Source organism: Protopterus annectens, chromosome 10.part0 (assembly GCF_019279795.1).
Source record: "Protopterus annectens isolate FY-2018-M chromosome 10.part0, PAN1.0, whole genome shotgun sequence".
NCBI classification, from domain to species: Eukaryota; Metazoa; Chordata; order Ceratodontiformes; family Protopteridae; genus Protopterus; species Protopterus annectens.
Window position 1 is genome coordinate 114,497,468 of NC_056744.1, and position 18,598 is coordinate 114,516,065.

The following is an 18,598-nucleotide window of genomic DNA, read 5'->3' on the forward strand; positions in this document are numbered from 1 at the left end:
TTTTGTTCTGTTCCTGCTAACATCTCACCAGCATGTTGCCTTGCTCTGTAAGTAAGTTATTTAGAACACAGTTTATCTTAGAAATAGGAAAATAGCAAGATAAGTGTAGATGTTTTCTATATTTATTTGAGACTGTCCTGCAATGCTGTTTTATAGTATTTCCTGTGTTTCTGAACTATATTGTCACTGTGCTGAGTATTGTCTTGTGCTTTTATTATTTATTACTACATATATTTAAACCTTTAAATTGTGTCTGGGTTGCTTACAGATATTTAAGCTCTTAGAGTACTTGCATGTATTTGCTAACACTGTACAGACCACTCTAGAATACCTTAAAAGTTTGGTCACACTTACCATTTGGATAACAGTAACATTACACAGTGGAATTGGTCACCCTTTGGAAAGGGCCTTATAGTAGCTGATAAGTAGGGGTTTTGGTGGCAGTGCTAACTACCTTATGGTCTGGGCAGAAGGGGGCATAGCTAGTAAACCTGTGCCAGCCTTCCCCAAAGGTGTGTTTGTGTAAAAATCAAATCTCAAAGTGTGTGTGTGTGTGTGTGTGTGTGTGTGTGTGTGTGTGTGTGTGTGAGAGCTACTTAGGCAGGGACATGAAGCACTGGCTGGACAGACAGAGTGCTGGGAGGTCTTGGCTTGGAACCCTGGCTAAGGACTCCACTCTACAGCTGTGCTAGTGGGGAGTCTTATTGGGGATCTGGAGAGAAAGGGAAAACCAGCCCCAGACTGACTGCGATCTCTGTGTGCTCTTAAGGGAAATTGTACTTTACTGTGTGTGTGTACTGTTCATCCTCCTAATGTGCATGTTCCTCACTGTGTTAGTGGTGAGGATTGAGGCTCCTTGATTACCGGGCCAGTGCATGGGCATCACATATTAACTGGTGGCAGTGGTGGGATATCCACATCAAATATTAATTGGTTGATAGTGGTGAGTTAGCCACATCACATATTAATTGGCTTGTAGTGGTGTGGATATTGAATTCCTGTAGCTTGTGTACAGTGATCACTGAAAGTGTTTTTGTACTCTAAATCAGCCACACTGTGAACATTCAGAGTTCAGATCACAATTGTTTTATTTCTTTTGTTAGCTTAATTAGTCAGGGAGAGCATGCAAGCATGTCAGCAGAGGAGTATGGCAAGCTGCCAAGGAGCCAATTGGCTGAGATGTGCCAGGCTAAAGGACTGGTGCATGGAAACCTGACTAAGGCAGACATGATTGCAGCTTTGGTCACAGCTGCATCCAAGAATAACAAGGAGGAGGATGATCAGACTGACCCTAGAGATGTACAACACTCAGAGAATGGACAGCTCAACCTTTCTACAGAGGACTTAAAAATCTGTCTGGAGTTAGAGAGAGATGAGTTGGAGGCCAAGCATTTGGAAATGGAAGCAGCAGAGAGATTGAGGTGTCTAGAGAGTGAGGAGAATGAGAAACTGCTACGCCTGGAAGCCGACGTGAAGGAGAGGCACAGGCAACATTAAAAGGAGATGCTGACTCTTCGCAGGAGTCATGGAGGTAATGGGGAAGGGAGTAACCGAACTACAGAAGCAACAAAGGTCAGTAAATTTCTTCTACAGTTTACAGAGGGGAATCATTTTCATAGTTTCATTCATATGTTTGAGAGGGTATGTAAACAGTATAATGTTGACCAAGGGCTCTGGGTATGGTTCCTGACTCCCTTAACTCCATGGTAAAGCTGTAAATGTTCTACCCAAACTGTCTGATCATAACTTTTTAAGTTATAATGTTGTAAAGAATTCTTTGCTAGAATTTTTTAAGCTAACACCTGAAGCTTACAGGAAAAAGCTCTGTGAGCACAGACGCAAGGCAAATGAAAGTCTGTGTGAATACGTTGCTGAACTAAGCACTTATTTTCATAGGTGGGTGAGTGGATGTCAGGTCACCATTTTTGAAGGGCTGGCAGACCTTGCGGTGAGGGAACAAGCCCTTAGCACTTTGCTTGAGGACATGAGGACCTGGTTAGCTGATAGACAATGTCTTACTGTAGATGAGTTAGGGAAGAAAGGAGACCTATACCTAGCAAGCAGGGCATCACTGTACAGGAAAGGGACACCCAGTGCTTCTCATGGTTCTAAGGGAACCCATGGTGGGCAGCCCAGACTGCCCCAACAGAATCTGCTAGTAGCAAGGGAAGCCACTAGTTCAGGTACACGTCCAGAACCTAGGGTTATATGTTTTAAATGCAACCAGTGGGTCCATGTAGCGTACAGATGTTGACAGAGGCAAGGTGGGGAACAAAAGGTGGGAGATCCAGTAAGTGGGAAAGGCAAAATGCCAACAGTAAGTTGTCTTGTGACAACAAGGGTACCAAACTACCACAAGAGGTTATATCCTATCTTAGTGAATGGCAAAGAGACCATTGCTAAGACAGACACAGCCTCTGACATAAGCCATTGTGAAGCCTGCAATGGTTACACAAGAGTACTACTTGCCTGGGCAGTCTACGCCAGTCAGGGCTTTAGGAGGGCCCCCATTGAAAATACCTTTGGCTAGGGTTCACCTTGACTGGGAGGGTGGAAAAGGAAGCCAGCAAGTACGTGTGTTTGAGGATATCCCTGCAGATGTCCTGAAAGGAAATGTTTTTGATAATGCAGTACTGTGTGTTCATGCAGTTACAGGCAGTCAGGCTTGGAGACAAGCATAGGGGTCTGGTAGCCTGGGGAAGACCCATACAGACCGCACACTGGCAGCCAGGACTGGTGAGGTGGTTACTTCAGGGAGGGAGCTACCCTGCAGCAGTGAAACTGAAGGTCAGCCACAGCTGCTTGTGGATACTGATGTTCCCTTGGACAGAGTGACTGCAAGGGCAGAGGTGAGTAGTAGTACCCAGGCTTACAGTGAGGCACTGTTGTCAGAGGATGCAAGACTTCCTGTGGAAGGGGAGCTGGGAAGGATTACTAAGACAGAGTTGAGACAGGCTCAGCTCTCAGACCCTACATTACAAGGCCTGAGGCAGGTAGCTAGTGAGGCACCTGATCCTCAAGGGAACGGGGGAATCTGTATACTGGAACAAAGAGTTACTGTACAGAGAATGGACCCCTGAGGGAGGGGTAGCAGGTGAGAAAATACAGCAGTTGGTAGTGCCCAGAGCCTACCGTCTGGCACTTCTAGCCACAGCCCATGATATTCCCTTTGCAGGTCATATGGGCATAAAACGTACAAAGAGACATATTATGCAGAACTCCTACTGGCCTGGAATTTCCAGAGATGTAACAGGATACTGCAGGACATATGAGCAGTGCTAAAAGGTAGTCAAGGCAGGAGACAAGTTGAAACCTCCTTTGAAGCCTTTGCCTGTGACTGAAGATCCATTTCAGAGGGTAGCTATGGATATTGTGGGGCATCTTCAGTACCCCAAGTTTCACGTACCCCAAGTTTCACAGGGAAAAAGTATATACTAGTGGTAGTAGATTATGCTACACGATACCCTGAGGCAGTGGCTTTGTTCTCCATTGAGGCAGAAAAGGTGGCAAATGCTTTAAGAGATTTTCAGCAGGATAGGTTTCCCAAAAGAAATACTGACTGACAGAGGTGCCAATTTCACGTCAGACCTGCTGGCTTGTCTGTGGAAGTACTGTGGGGTGAAGCAGCTAAAGACCACCCCCTACCATCCCCAAACTAATGGTCTTGTTGAGAGGTTAAACTCTACACTCAAGACCATGCTACGGGCATTTGTAGACCAGTTTAAGAGGGAGTGCGACAAATATTTGCCCCATCTGTTGTTTGCTTACACACAGGTTCCCCAGGAGTCCACAGGTTTTTCACCCTTTGAGTTGCTGTATGGGCCATAGGGTGTGGGGGCCTCTAGATTTAATTCAAGATGAGTGGGAGGGGGAGTGTGAATCCCACAAGGAGTCTGTTGTGGCATATGTCCTAAACCTCAGCACAAGGCTCACAGAACTCATGGGCTTGGCTCAGGAGAACCTGGCAGAAGCCCAACAGCAGAAAAAGGTCTGGTATGACAGGAATGCTCAATACAGAGAGTATGCTGCAGGGCAGCAGGTAATGGTTCTCATTCCTGTCAGACACAAGTTGCAGGCAGCTTGGGAGGGAGCCTACAAGGTGGTAAGGAAGGTCAGTGATCTTAACTACACGGCAGAACTGCTAGGCAGGGGGACAAACTGTACCATGTTAACATGATGAAACCTTACCATGATAGGGAGGCCCTCGTGCTGAGTATTTGCAGTACAAGGCAGGGGGAGTCTTATTGGGGATCTGGAGATAGAGTAATCTGCCCCAGACTGACTGTGATCTCTGTGTGCTTTTAAGGGAAATTGTACTTTACTGTGTGTGTACTGTTCATCCTCCCAATGTGCACGTCCCTCACTGGTGTTAGTGGTGAGGACTGAGGTTCCTTAATTACTGGGCCAGTGACGGGTGTCACAGGTGGTCTGAAGCTTTGGATGACGGCTGGCTGTTATATCCTTGACTGACTATAACCCATACACCCAAGACTACTGCAGCACTGATAAATATGACGAACATCACACAACTGATGTGTATTCCTTGGACAAACTAAAAGGTTCCAAGAATCATCCTTTAACCTTAATCTGTACACTTTAGTCCTCATGAAGAATACATACCAGCTTAAAAAAATTATAAGTATCCAAATCTACTCAACATATAAAACAGATAATTACCAAATGCGTTTTTATCACCTAACAACTGGATCATCAATGCTTTGCCACTACAGGATGCCAGACGTATTAATGATTATTAACTTTCTGTATGGCTTACTTAATCAACATACATGACAGAAAACAACATAGACCTGGACACATCTGTTCCTGCATTTGTTTTTTCCCCCCTACCTTTTTGCCAATAAACCAATAAACATTTCTAATCACAGTTCAGATACAAGATGGGTCAAAAAAACAATTTGCATCCTTGTGAATTTCTGCCATTGCAGTTTTTTCTTTCTGTAAACAGAGGTCCTGGCTCTGTTAAAAAAAGACATGAACTACAGTGACCTAAGCCTTGAAACATGTAAATTAGCATACTGGACTGTTTGCCTTAACCATGCAAGAGTTCTTCTTGGGTTTGTTGTGGTGGTAATTCTGGTTTATTTGGCTGAGTTGAAAAGTTAAGGTTGCACATTAAAAAAAATAATTAGATAAGGCACATCTGCCTGTTCTAAACAATCATTGAACCTTTTTACAGCATTTACCTTGATAAGATAACACTGTATACAAGTTGTAAAATTAATATAATAAAATGTTCTACTCCGTATTTTTAATGTATCATTAAAATCACAATTTAATGAATGAGACTAGCAAATTCACCCCACCTGTTGAGCAGCCAGTCTCTGTTGTTTAAGTTGAGTTTCCATCTGAGCTTTGAACTCCTCAGTTTTCTTCTGTTCACTAGACTTATTCTGCTGATCAGCAGCCTGGGCTTTCTCTTTTTCCACTCTGCAAGAAAACAGCAAAGTCAAAACATGGGGAAGCAGAAACAATAATGTGAATCTAGCTGAAGTACATCTATTTTCAGTTGCAAAAATATCCTACCAAAAGAATGCAAACATGGAACAACATGAAGCAGTCAAGGATAGTGACTAAGGACAAAAATGTTTATAAAATGACACTTCCCCTAACTGCACTATTTCAGAGCGGCTGACGAATTAGTTTAGGGCAGAACCTGTAAAAATACTGCAGAAAGATGCATCTAGAACAGAAGTCACAAAGGGAAAGATATGCAAAAAAAGTACATAAATATTTATTCCCATTCACATATTTTCCAATTTCACACAAACTAGTTCACAGTCACAGAGAAGCAATATTCTGTCCTGGTACTCATTTGGGGTACTGACCCATTGCAGAATGTGCACATTCAATCCCTCTACACCTCTCAACATGAAAACATTGAAAAAAAGGAACAAAGATGGCCTTTGAAAAGTAGGAACATCCAGAAAAAAATATGGACATCTATTTAGCATAAAATATGAATACCAAGTAGCATACAACTCTTCCTGCTTCCAGCAGGAATGTGAGATATTTCTCAGAAATAAGTGTTTAAAAAACAGTGACAAAAATGATGGAAAAATATAACCACATTATCAGAGACACAGTGTAAAATCTATAGACTTTAATGAACTATATTACAAAATTCTACCACAAAAAAATCATTTATTTTTGCTACAAAAAATAGATGTGTGCCCTTTTTCTTTAAATTATTATTGCCACTTGTATGTTAGTGTGGTTTGCTATGTACTAGACAGCTTCAACAATCTTATGTAATCAGGAGGGATTCAGAAATTGTGTGAATGGGGTAAATCAAGCCTGAAAACAGGGACATACCTCCAAAAATAGGGACATCTTGTGCAGAGGTAAATCAGGCCTGAATATAGGAACATTTCTCCAAAACAAGGGCAGTTCATAGGTCTGACTGCCTGACAGTACTCCTATGGAAAAACTGAAATGAAGTCAATTCACACACACAGAAACACACATTACTGTTTTTAAATTACCACATACTTATTTATTTATTTATTTATTTGCAGTTGGTTTACCAGGATAGTCCATTGGGCCAAAATGAACCGGTTTTCAATGGAGTCCTGGGGAGAAAAGCTCCATAACAATCTCAATACAGTAGGTTATTAATGATAGTTATACAATGCAAAAAGTTCAAGCAAATAATTACAAAAAAGTTCAGCATACATTAGAAATTCTGTATACTTATGATGGCTCATATAGATGATACAGACTAACAAAGTAACATTACAAAGTAATAGTGGAAGTAAATTCATATTATGATGCATAAACTTAAGAAGTGCAGTCTAGTACATTATATCAGACTAGTACATTTTTGCAAATTACATAGGAAACAGAGTGTGAGTGTTAGGGAAAAAAGGAAGAATTACTGGAGAAGCAGGGGAAGGATGGAAGATGAGGTAGCTAGAGTTAATTATGTGGGGTGGGAGCATGAGCATTCCCACTGGGATGCTAGGTGCGAATGAAGAGATCTTTTGAAAATCAAATGGTTAGGGATTGTGCGAATGGAAGGTGGAAGGGAGTTCCAGAGGCGTACTGGGCCGTAGGATAGTAGTTTTTTTCCAGGGGGATGAATTGGTTTATGTACTTCTAATAGATTTTGATTATGAGATCTTAATACTCTATTTGGCAGATGCATTTTAAAGGCAGAAGAAAGTGAGGGACAAAGGGAGGGGTTGAGAATGAGTTTGTGGGCGAGAGTTAATTGTGTGTAGGTTAGATGATTAGGTAGCTCTAGCCATTTTAGTTTTTGGAGAGAGAGACAGTTGTGGGTTGATGACCTATGGCTAGTAGCGAACTTGGCAATTTTGTTGTAGCAGGAGGAGAGTTGTTTTTTTACAGAGGACTGTAGATTAGTTAGGAGTGGAGCTCCATAGAGAAGGGAGGGGATGAGAAAGGAAGTAGAAAGAGTGATTTTAGTTGCAGGTGTAAGGTAATGATTTTGTCGGTAGAGCATACCTAGTTTTTGGTGGGTTTTTTTGATATTTAGTTGTATGTGGGAGTTGAATTTTAGTTGGTTATCAATTTGGACCCCAAGTAATTTGGTACCTGTCACCAGTTCCAGATGTGTGTTATTTTGACTCATAATTGAGAATGTATTCATATTGAAAGGAGTGGCTTTAGTGGGGGTAAATACCATTAATTTGGTTTTAGAAGCATTGAGAGCTAGGTGATTATCTTTCATCCATTGCTCAGTGGTTGAAAAGGCATCTTGTGTAAGTTTTAGAAGTGTGGGAATGGATGAGGCAGAGCCGATAATAGTTGAATCATCTGCATACTGGATGATATTTGAGAATGGGATAGATTTGTGGAAATCATTTATAAATATATTGAAGAGAAGGGGACCCAGTATGGAGCCTTGTAGAACTCCGGTAGGGGTATTAAGAAATGAGGAGGTGGCTTTCTTCCATTTTACTGCTTGATATCTATTGGATAAGTAGCTGGAGAACCAAGTCAAAGAGGAAGGACCTAGGTTAAGTTCGGAAAGTTTAGTTAAAAGCAGGCTATGTGAGATGGTGTCAAATGCCTTGGAGAGGTCAGGAAGTAGGGTAGATACAATTTGGCCAGAGTCATGGGCTTTGTTTACAGTTTCAAGGAAGGAGAGGAGGGCTGTCATGGTGCTATGATGTGGTCTGAATCCATATTGTGAGTGAGTTAGGAGGTTATTATCTAAGAGATGTGGTAGGAGTTGAAGTTGGACACACTTTTCTAAGAGTTTAGAAATGGGAGACAGGATAGCGATTGGGTGGAAATTGGTTACATTGTTATTGTTGCCACCTTTATGTAAGGGTATGATAAAGGCATGTTTCCAGATTTGAGGTACTATACATTCTTGTATAGAGCGATTAATTAAAATGCTAATGGGGTAGACAATTGCATCAGCAGCTATACTGAGAAAGTAAGAAGGGATGTTATCAGGAGCGTTTGTACATGGCTTTAGTTTCCTAAGGAGTTTCTTTATAGTAGAAGTGGGAATTGGTTTTAGTGAGAATAGAGGAGAGTGGGAATAAATAAACTTTATTCTTTCTTTATTTTTGAGTGAATAAAAGGTCACAGTACAAACTCTCAAAGGCAGACTTTTTCCAAATCCTTTTACACAACTGTTAAAAGTCCATGTGGAAGATGATATACAAATATGCTCTTTCTAGCCACTTCAAAGAGGTATCAATGCAGTGACAGTGGACCACAATCTCTCCCAGAGAGATCCAGGAAGCTGACAACTTTATCCCATCCTGATCCTCCAGCACCAGGACCTGTTTACAGAACATGAGCTACTGGCAACAAAACCAATAAATAACTGAGTTATTCTGTTTAAAATTCTGATTTCTTAAAGACACATTTGAAACATAAATTACCTTATCTAGCACACAAACTAAAGTATGTTTGTAAATATCACAAATATAATTATTTGTGATCTGTTTTAAAGAATGCTAGCCAACAGATATGATTATCATCTCTTCCCACACACTCTAAGAAAAACCTTACACTTCTGCTAAACAAACGACTGAAGAACATAAATGCAGCATGCTGATATTAATCCATCTCCTACGCAGTGGAATCACAGAAACCAATCCAGGTCTCACATATAATACAAATATCCATAACTCTGGCATCAAAATACACCAATTAAATGAAAGAAGTATCTCCAATGAATACAACAGAATTACACAGGTGGATTACCAAGCAAAACACTGAAATCCTAGAGATCAGAAAGATGGTTAGAAACAATATTACTGTCAAATTTTACCCACTGCATGCGATACACTTCACCTGTACTGTAAAAAATGACATGTGGCACAGCTCTTTCATACACCACACAATTGCAAACAACTCTAAATGAAATTAATCTGTTTTTGACTAATATGGAATTTTAATACCTATACTTCATTTTAACAAATGCACACCTGTACATAATTAGTAAGTTGTATACCACTCAAACTACAAGTATAGCTGTGTAAGTTGCACTTACAATAACAGCAGATGTTTGAAGTAATTGCTGTTGCAGTACCCTTAAGCTCTATGGGTTATATCGTATCAAGGATATAATGGCCAACCAGTCTTTCAGAGTCTCCAACTCTCCTCTACACATGCACCAGGCTGCTGTAGCTCGATCTCCAAAGGGAGAGAGCAGCAGCCTGGCTATCAAAAACCAAAACCCTCTGGACTTTCTTGCCCCTCCCAAGGGAAACAGCCTACTATCCTGAAAAAAAAAAGTTAGGAATGTATGATTTTAATGAAAAATACAACTATACACAGAAAAAAGGGGGACAGAGGAAGGGTGCAGTTACTACAGCGGTGATTAAATTGAATATTCACTGTTATGGGCAATGCAACCTTCACAACTGTACTTCATCAGTATCACTGTGGCAGTAGTCTTTAGCTATATGGGTAGGCTAACATTGTTCACCCAACCTGGGAGGAAGCATGATTAAAATCCAGTAGTCTCTGGAGAATGGACCTAGTAAAGTCTGTTCTGGACCTGGAAAAGGAATCCAGTTTGTAATACTTTGCAAAAGTATGTAAGAGGAGGACCCTTAGAATGCTTCTAGATTCCATACCTTTCCAGTATGCCATTAAAGAAGACAAGGTTCTAACAGAATGTGCTTTGATCCTGCCTGGAAGTGTTTTACCATAGTGGGAATAACTAGCAATAGCAAGGGACAATCAACTGGAAATGGTATGTTCTGACAGATTCTCATGTCTTTGTCTCCACTACAGGAGACACACAGGTGTGCGACTCTTCTACAGGATTTGGTTCTGTCAAGATGATACCAGCGCTGCCTGTAAACACCCAGAGTATGAAAAATTATTTTTTCCTGACTTTTTTTGTATATGATTGAAATAAACCATCAATTTCCCAGTTTTCTAAGTAAACTCTGAAACACTTGGCAATTCAGATACTTATCTTGCATATGTCAGAGCAATAAGCAAAACCATCTCCCAAGTTAAGAACTGTAAATCAGCCAGATGAGGTCAATAAAGAGGAGGAAAAAGTTAACTTTCTAACACGAAGTTAACATCTCAAGGAGGTGTCACCTATTTCCTAGGTAGTCTGACATGTAAAATTCCTTTCAAGAAATGCTAGACCAGAGGAAGAGGATGAACCTTGACAGAGGAATATGAAAGGCAAAAGGAGAGTAACTCATACAAATATTTAAGTACTAGTGGTACAGAGTCCCTCAAAAGTACTTGGTTACTAGTTTGGCACCAAGTAGTAAATCTTTTCCATTTTAACAACATACAATTTCCAAGCAGCAGGCTTTCTTGTCTCCTTTAGTATATGCTGCACTTCATCAGAAACAAGCTGTCTAAATGGCATCAAAACTGAATAATCCGGCCGTCAGTAGAAGATGTTTTAGACTGGGGTTTACCAAACTCTCATCTTGTGTGACTAGAGCCAATTTATGAGGAAGTTTGTGGTAATTGCCTTTAGCCAATTCCATACAGGAAGAGAACCACCGTTGCCTGCGTGAAAAGGGAGTCACCATGGTAATATTTAGAGAGTCCTTCTGAATCTTCAGAATTAACCCTAGAAATAAACGAAAAGGATGGATAAGCATAAAGTAATAATCTTGACCATAGGAATGAAAAAGCATCCATTTTCCAGGCCTGCATGCAAGGTGTCCTTGTGCAGAATTTGTTTTGTTGTCTGTTTTTAAAGGAGGTGAACAGAACTTTCTGAGGTGTGCCCCACAACTGGATCAAATCCTGGAAGACCCCCTTGTTCAATTTCCACTTTTGAGGGTCGGGATCAGGTCCAGCTCAGCTTGGCTTCTACTACATTTTCGTGTAAAAGAATGTATGAAGCTTGGAGGGTTAAACAATATTTCAGAGTGACCTCCCAAACTATCACAGCCTGGCCAGCCTGTACAGAGGGTAAAGCCTGGAGTCCCCCTGTTTATGTACCACATTGCTGTGGTGTTGTCTGTAACCACCTGCAGAGGTCCAGGGGATCATAGATGTTGAAGAGATTCTATGCCATGAATCACAGCTAACATCTCTTTCACATTTATGTGCTTTGGGCAGAATGTTTTGTTTCAAAGACCCTGCAGTTTTACCCCCACTGAAACAGTAACCCACTGAGTCTGTTGTAAGAGATTGAGCAGGGGTTGGAGAGAGAACGGGAGACCTCAATTAATGGAAATCAGTTTCTTCACCAAAGCATTTCTCTCTTCACAAAACCCAAGAATGGAATTTGAAATTCCAGAGGGTGACAGTGTTGGAGCCACACAGTTTTTAAGAACCTGGCACAAGGAATCATGACTATCATAGATGACATAAATGCTAGGATCCTGAGATACTCTCTGGCTGAAGTCTGAGACTGATTGCAAAAACTCAGGAATGCTTCTAGATTACAGGTCAACTTTTGCTTGAGTCAGGAATGCCTTTTGCAGGAAAAAATCTAAAAGGCATCTTAGAAAAACTATTCTATGTGTAGGAATTAAGGAGGATTTCTGACTGCTGATCTGAAACTCCAGGTTGAGGAGGAGACTTTTAACCTATGTAAGGGACTCCTGACACATGGCAAAAAGACTGCAGAGATAAGCAAGTCATCAAAATAAGAAAAACTGCAAATGCTCAACAGTCTGCAATAAGCTATCACCCTATCACCAGAGCTAAGACACAGTGTAAGCAATCTTGGAGCTGTATATAACTAAAAGGATAATGCAGAGAACTGAATGTAACCCAGACAGAGAAAATCTGGGGAGACCTTTGAACACTGTTGTCGCTCGTTTGTCTCAATTACAGATAATAAGGCTGCTTGGGGTTTCGTTCAGATGCTTTAATATATACAAACACATCAGGATGGATAGAAGCATTTTTGAATAAGAACAACCTAACAAACAGAGCTTACATACACACATGTTCACATCTTGACAGCTAACTACAAGATGGCAGTCAGGGTCGCACGTGCTCAGTATTTACACTATAGTACAAGCCCTTGGATAGCTTCTTAAAGGTATATATACACATATTGATCTACATCCTCCCTCTTAAAAAGACTGCCCTTCATGCAAGAGAATATCAGAGACAAGCAATGCATTGGTATGTACATTAGCAACAAAATACAATGTTCATATCCAAGTTGCTTCATATCTGCTACAGGATTTAGAGATTCGACCACATCTCGTAACATAACAGTTGGGGCTAGATTTAGGAACAGGGGCAGTCTGCAGTGCACAACTTGTATCAGGAACTTCTGGATTCATCACAGGAACAGGAATGTTTTCTGGAACTGGAACACTGGACAACTCACTTTGAGATAAACAGTCTCTCTCACAGGCCACTTGCTGTGGTATAGGCTCAGACACTGGTCTCAAATGCTTCCAATTCCACCTAAAAGTGGCTCCTTCTGATTCTATAATGTATGACCTCAGTTCTGGACCAATATTCTTCACGACACCAATCCGAGCATAATCTTTGGACATTTGCATCCTTATCACGTCTCTCTCTCGTAATGGATTCAGCGATGTACTGGTTTTACTGTAGTAGGACTTCTAGGATAGGCACTTCTTCAACATATTGGCTTTCACTGATTTGTTGGTCTTGGCACATGGATCCAGCAATGGACTACTCACTGGTAATGTGGTTTGTCTCGATAGAAGTCTCTGGGCAGGTGAACCAAGATGTTTATCACAAGGAACATTTCTGAGATTTAAGAGATTCAGGAAAACATCACTATTATCTCATTTTGACTTCTCAAGTAACTGTTTTGCACTCTGAACTGCGTGTTCACGTTCTGCCAAACCATTTGACATGGGGTACTCTGGACTACTTGTGACACGAGTAAAGTCCCATTCTTCTGCAAATCTTTTGAACTGTTGACTTGTAAACTGCGTGCCATTGTCAGAAATAACTTTGTGCAGGCTTCCATGCACAGAAAAATGATGTTTCATCTTAGTAATGACAGTACTAGATGCTAGGTTAGGAAGTAAGTCAATCTCAGAACTAACTGGAGTAGGAGTCTCCTAACACCAAATAATGCTGACCATTCCATTGGAAGATATCAGTGGCTACTGTCAACCAAGGTAGTTCTGGAATCTGGTTAAGCTGAAGAGGTTCTTTATATTGATGAGGCTTTGTACTATTACATACTGAACAAGAATATGGTACTCTCTCAATATCTTGACACAGAAGGCCCATTTCTTTCGCACTTCTTTTGACAGATTTTGTTCCTGGGTGACCACGATGCAAGACAGTAATGTAATCTGGTTGCAAGGACTTTGGAACAATTACTTTTGGACCTTTCATTATGATATCTTTGTCAGACAAGATCTCATCTCTTTATGGAAAATACGGTTGCAGTTCTTGAGGTAAACTAGATTGCCTTGATGGCCATCCTTGACTGATAAAGTGGTTGAGCATTTGTAAAATTGGATCTGTGGCTGTGTGATCCCTCAACTCAGCAAGACTTGTGGAAGAAAAATTTCTCACTTCCATGACTTCAAAATCATCAAGTGATTGAGAACCTTGGTTGTCATTCTGTTCAGTGGTATTTCTGGGTGATCTGGTAAATGTCACAGCCGGCACCACGATGCTCTTAAATTCTTAAACTTTACTTAATATCACAGTATAGATACTTTCACCCACTGAGGCTTCTTCAGGCAAATAGCCCAAATAAAGAACTGTCTTACTTAAATACAAAATCTGTTCATACCGTGTGACTTCAATAAAACAATTTGAAGAGAACACCACATTTAAAATATATAAAAATACATATAAGAACTCAAATACTCCTCATATCGTATACTCATGTATCTTATATACATTATATTTCATTCCTTATTTCTTTTAAAGTTGGTTTTAGGGTAAAATTATCATTTAGCCCTGGAAACTGATGGGCTTTAAACTTTAAAATCCATTTATTTTCTTGTACCTCAGTATCATTAAGTATATCACCCCCCCCTTATATGTTTATTAATATTATGCAGCATTAAAAAACTAAAGACGTGTGCCATCCATTTCTTATATATGTCTATATACTGCATTTGTTTCTAACTTTCTTTTTGTTTCCGAGAGGTGTTCAAATATTCTATCTTTCAACTTCCTATTACTTTTACCCATATAGAATGCACTGTACTTTAAACATCTGGCCATATATATAAGGCTGTTCTTTATTTGAGCTATTTGCCTGAAAAAGCCTCAGTGGGTGAAAGCATCTATACTAGCGCTGTGATATTAAATAAAGTTTAAGAGTTCAAAAGCATTGTGGTGCCGGATATTACATTTATATTTTTATTCTGGACTTTCGTTTGCAATTCCAGCTTTATCTGCGTGGTGGAACTTGGTGTTTTTTCTTCTTTTTTTTTGATCTGGATAATGTATCAGCAAAATAAAGAAGTTTGCCTTTCTTATAAACTTCCTGTAGCCTGAATTTGCATTTCTGTGCATTGAGCTTAAGATTCACTTGATATGCCCTTTCTAGTGCTTTTTTGAGGTTTCTATCATGATTGGATTCATCATGACCTCCTATCAGGTATGTCATCTACTATAATAGCACAAAGATACCCAAAAAAATTTACTCCATTGCATGCTGAAAGACTTCACTTGCAGAATTTATCCCAAATGGAATTCTCAAAAATTTGTACCTGCCAAATGGGATACTGAATGTAGTGAGTGAGGACTTTTTGTGTAGCTGAATTTGCCAAAATGAACTATTCGCATCTAAGACAGAAAATATAATGGCATTTAGCATCAAGGCTGCGACTTCTTCAACTGTGCGCATTGGATGATGAGGTCTTTTTAACGCTTTTTCAAATCTTGTGGATCAATACATATTCTGATGTCATCTGAGCTTTTCTCATGAGCTACCACCATGGAAGATACCCAGTCTGTTGGAGTTTCCATGGGACAAATTACACATTGTCGCACCATCTTGTCTAACTCGGCTTTGACCCTGTCCTGCATGGCTAGTTGAACTTTACATGCTGGTCTGATAACTGGTCTGACCTCTGGGTCTAACTTAATTTAGTGCGCAACTGGAAGTTTGCCTAGTTTGTCCTGGCAAAGATCAGCATAGGCAAAAGAAATGTGCTGGGCAAAATTAGAGCTAACATGGTGGACTTCCTTATTGAATGAAAGCAGTCCCATTTTCAGAGAGTCTTTGAGCCCTAATAATGAATGAACATGTCTCTTGACCACATAAAATAAGTTGTAGCTTCCTTCTGCAGAGTAAAGTACAGTTTTGTACCTTCCATAAATGTAGATGTTCGAGTGCTAATACAGCTGCAGTCATAACAGATGGGTTCTCCTGCCGTCAGGCGGGTCCTCGGTCGGCCGAATTCCAAAGTCTAGGTCCGGCGTCAGTTGTCGTCGCTTCTTCCCTGACGTCAGTGCAACAGGGGTATAAAAGAACCAGCTGATGCCATTTTCTTCAGTTTTTCTTGCCCCAGATGTCAGGTGCCCCCAGAAGGAAGGCAATACATAAATTTATGTAATAATGCAGTGCAATATAATCAAAATACAGTAGTTGCAAGCAAATACACCATAAATGAATACCCCAATCAGGTTGTATGAAGAGGTGTTAGCCAACAGGCCTGTCCCAAGAGGGGAAGGAGGGAGGGAAACCTGGACTGCAGCTGTATTAGCACTCGAACATCTACATTTATGGTAGGTACAAAACTGTACTATGTTCATCGTGCATACAGCTGCAGTCATAACAGATGGGTAGAATCCCAAAGCTAAGAAAGGGGTGGTGGGCACTAGGTGGAACTAGGAGGAGCCAGGATGCCCTGCAAGACTGCAGTGGCAAAGCCTGCTCTAGTTTTGGAGTATAATGGTAGGTGGTAGTGCTTGGAGAAGGTATGCACAGAACTCCAAGTGGCTGTTTACAAAATATTTTTGGTAGGAACTCCTCTGAGGAAAGCTGTAGAGGTAGCTGTGGCCCTTGTGGAGTGAGATCTGATGCCTGTAGGTACAGTTTTGCCATGAAAAGAATAGCAAAAACGTATGCAGTGGGCTATCCATTTTGAGATTGTCTGTTTGGAAATTGGCTTCCCTTGAGCTCCTATAGCATAGGACACAAAGAGCTGTTCTGATTTTCTGAAAGGCTTTGTTCTGTCCAAATAATAACGCAGTTGTCTGTGGATGTCCAAGGAATGTAGTAATCTCTCCCCTTTGTTTTGAGGATTAGGATAAAAGGTAGGTAAGTGTATGGCCTGATTCAAAGCTACCCTGGATACCACTTTTGGCATAAAGGACGGATTGGTTCGTATGGAGACTCTGTCCTGATGGAAGATGATAAAAGGCTGCACAGCCATGAGAGCTTGTAATTCTGAAACTCTACAAGCTGAGGTAACAGCCAGAAGGAAAGCTGTTTTCCAGGACAAGTATTGCAAATCTGATGAGGCAGCTGGCTCAAAGGGAGGCAAGGTCAGTTTTTCCAGAATGAAATTGAGATCCCAAGCAGGTATTGGTTGCTTCCTTGGGGGTTTTAGATTCTTAGCCCCTCTGAGGAACTGTCTTAAGAGAGGGTGAGAGAATAAGGGTGGATCAGTGTTGTATTCTGCAGAAATGGCTGAGGCATGGATTTTGATGGAGGAGAATGAAAGTCCACTGCTTAGCAGCTCAGCTAGATACTGTAGTATTTGAGGTAAATTCAGCTTTCCAGGATCCTGGCCCTTTTTCTCATCCCAGACACAAAACCGTTTCCATTTTGCGGAGTAAGCTTTTCTAGTTGACGGCCTTCTGGCCTCCAAAATGACATCCTGCACCTCCTTGGAGAGTAGGGTCTGCTGTGATGCTAAGGAATCTTCCATGCGGCTAGGTTGAGTGTTTTTAGCTGGCTGTGAAGAGTTTTGAAGCTGTGCTGAGTCAGGAGAAGAGGCATTAGAGGCAGGGTCCATGGTGGGGAATGAGTCAGGCTCCTCAGGAGTGGGTACCAGTGTTGTCTTGGCCAGTCTGGAGCGATGAGAATCATCTTTGGTCTGTCTGCTCTGGTTTTCAATAGAACTTTGGGCAGCAGAGGAAGAGGTGGGAAGGCATAAACTGTCATTGATGTCCAACTGAAAGAGAGAGCGTCCACTCTCCAGGCCTTTGGATGGAAAATCCTTGAGCAGAATTTTGTCAATTGGTGATTTTTGTGGGAGGCAAAGAGATCTATGTCTGGCCTTCCCCATGCTTGGATTATCTCTGTAAATACTTTTGAATGTAACTTACATTCGTGTGGATCTGTCATATTTCTGCTTAGGTTGTCTGCCAGCGTGTTTTCCTTGCCTGGCAAGTACTGTGCTTGTAGTTCGATTTGTAAGTCCATGGCCATGTTCCAAAGTGACATGGCCAGTCTGCATAGGGGGTATGAATGTGTTCCTCCCTGTTTGTTTATGTACCACATAACTGTGGTGTTGTCCGTTCTTATCAATAGTTGACCTGGTTGCAGAAGGTCTTTGAAAGCTATAATAGCATTTATTACTGCTAGCATTTCCTTTTGATTGATGTGAAGGTGCTTTTCTTTTGGGACCATTTGCCCGAATGCACCGATCTGTCATGTGCGCCGCCCAGGCGTAGTCCGAGGCGTCTGTTGTGATGACTTGATTTGCTTGAGGCTTGCTGAATGGAAGACCTGCGTTTGTTTGGCATGCTTGAGCCCACCACAGGAATTCCTTTTGAAGACATGGAATTAGTGGTATTATTGTTTCCAAACTGTGGCTGTGTTGAGACCATAGGTTTTTCAGGTACCACTGAAGTTTCCTCATATGCAGCTTTGCACATGGGATTAGCAAGATGCAAGATGCCATGAATCCCAGAGCCTGCAGGATTTTCCTTGCAGTCAGCCTGGTGCAATTTGCTAGTCCTCTGAAGTATTGAGTTAGTTGCCCCTGCTTCTCTGGCGTGAGGTAGGCCATCTGGGTGTTTGTGTCCAAGTTGGCACCCAGGAAAATTATTTTCCGAGAGGGCATTAGTCTTGATTTCTTTTTGTTGACTGTGTATCCCAGAGAGTTCAACAACATTATTACATAAGCCAGATGTTTCAGAAGAATGTGCTTGCTGTCCGCTTGGATCAGGCAGTCGTCCAAATAGGGGTATATTTGCATCCCATGAAGTCTGCAGTATGCAATTACTGATGCCAGGC

The 18,598-nt window shown here is 41.2% G+C and overlaps 1 protein-coding gene across 2 annotated transcripts in view; it reads right to left on the reverse strand.

Annotated features, from left to right (window-relative positions):
• Positions 1 to 18,598, reverse strand: part of BPTF (bromodomain PHD finger transcription factor) — a 3,500,764-nt gene that overhangs the window by 1,086,580 nt on the left and 2,395,586 nt on the right. For both annotated transcript variants that reach the window (XM_044085088.1, XM_044085087.1), the window contains one exon: positions 5,325 to 5,448. In XM_044085088.1, the coding sequence (XP_043941023.1) occupies positions 5,325 to 5,448 (124 nt within the window). The remainder of the gene's footprint in view (positions 1 to 5,324; positions 5,449 to 18,598) is intronic.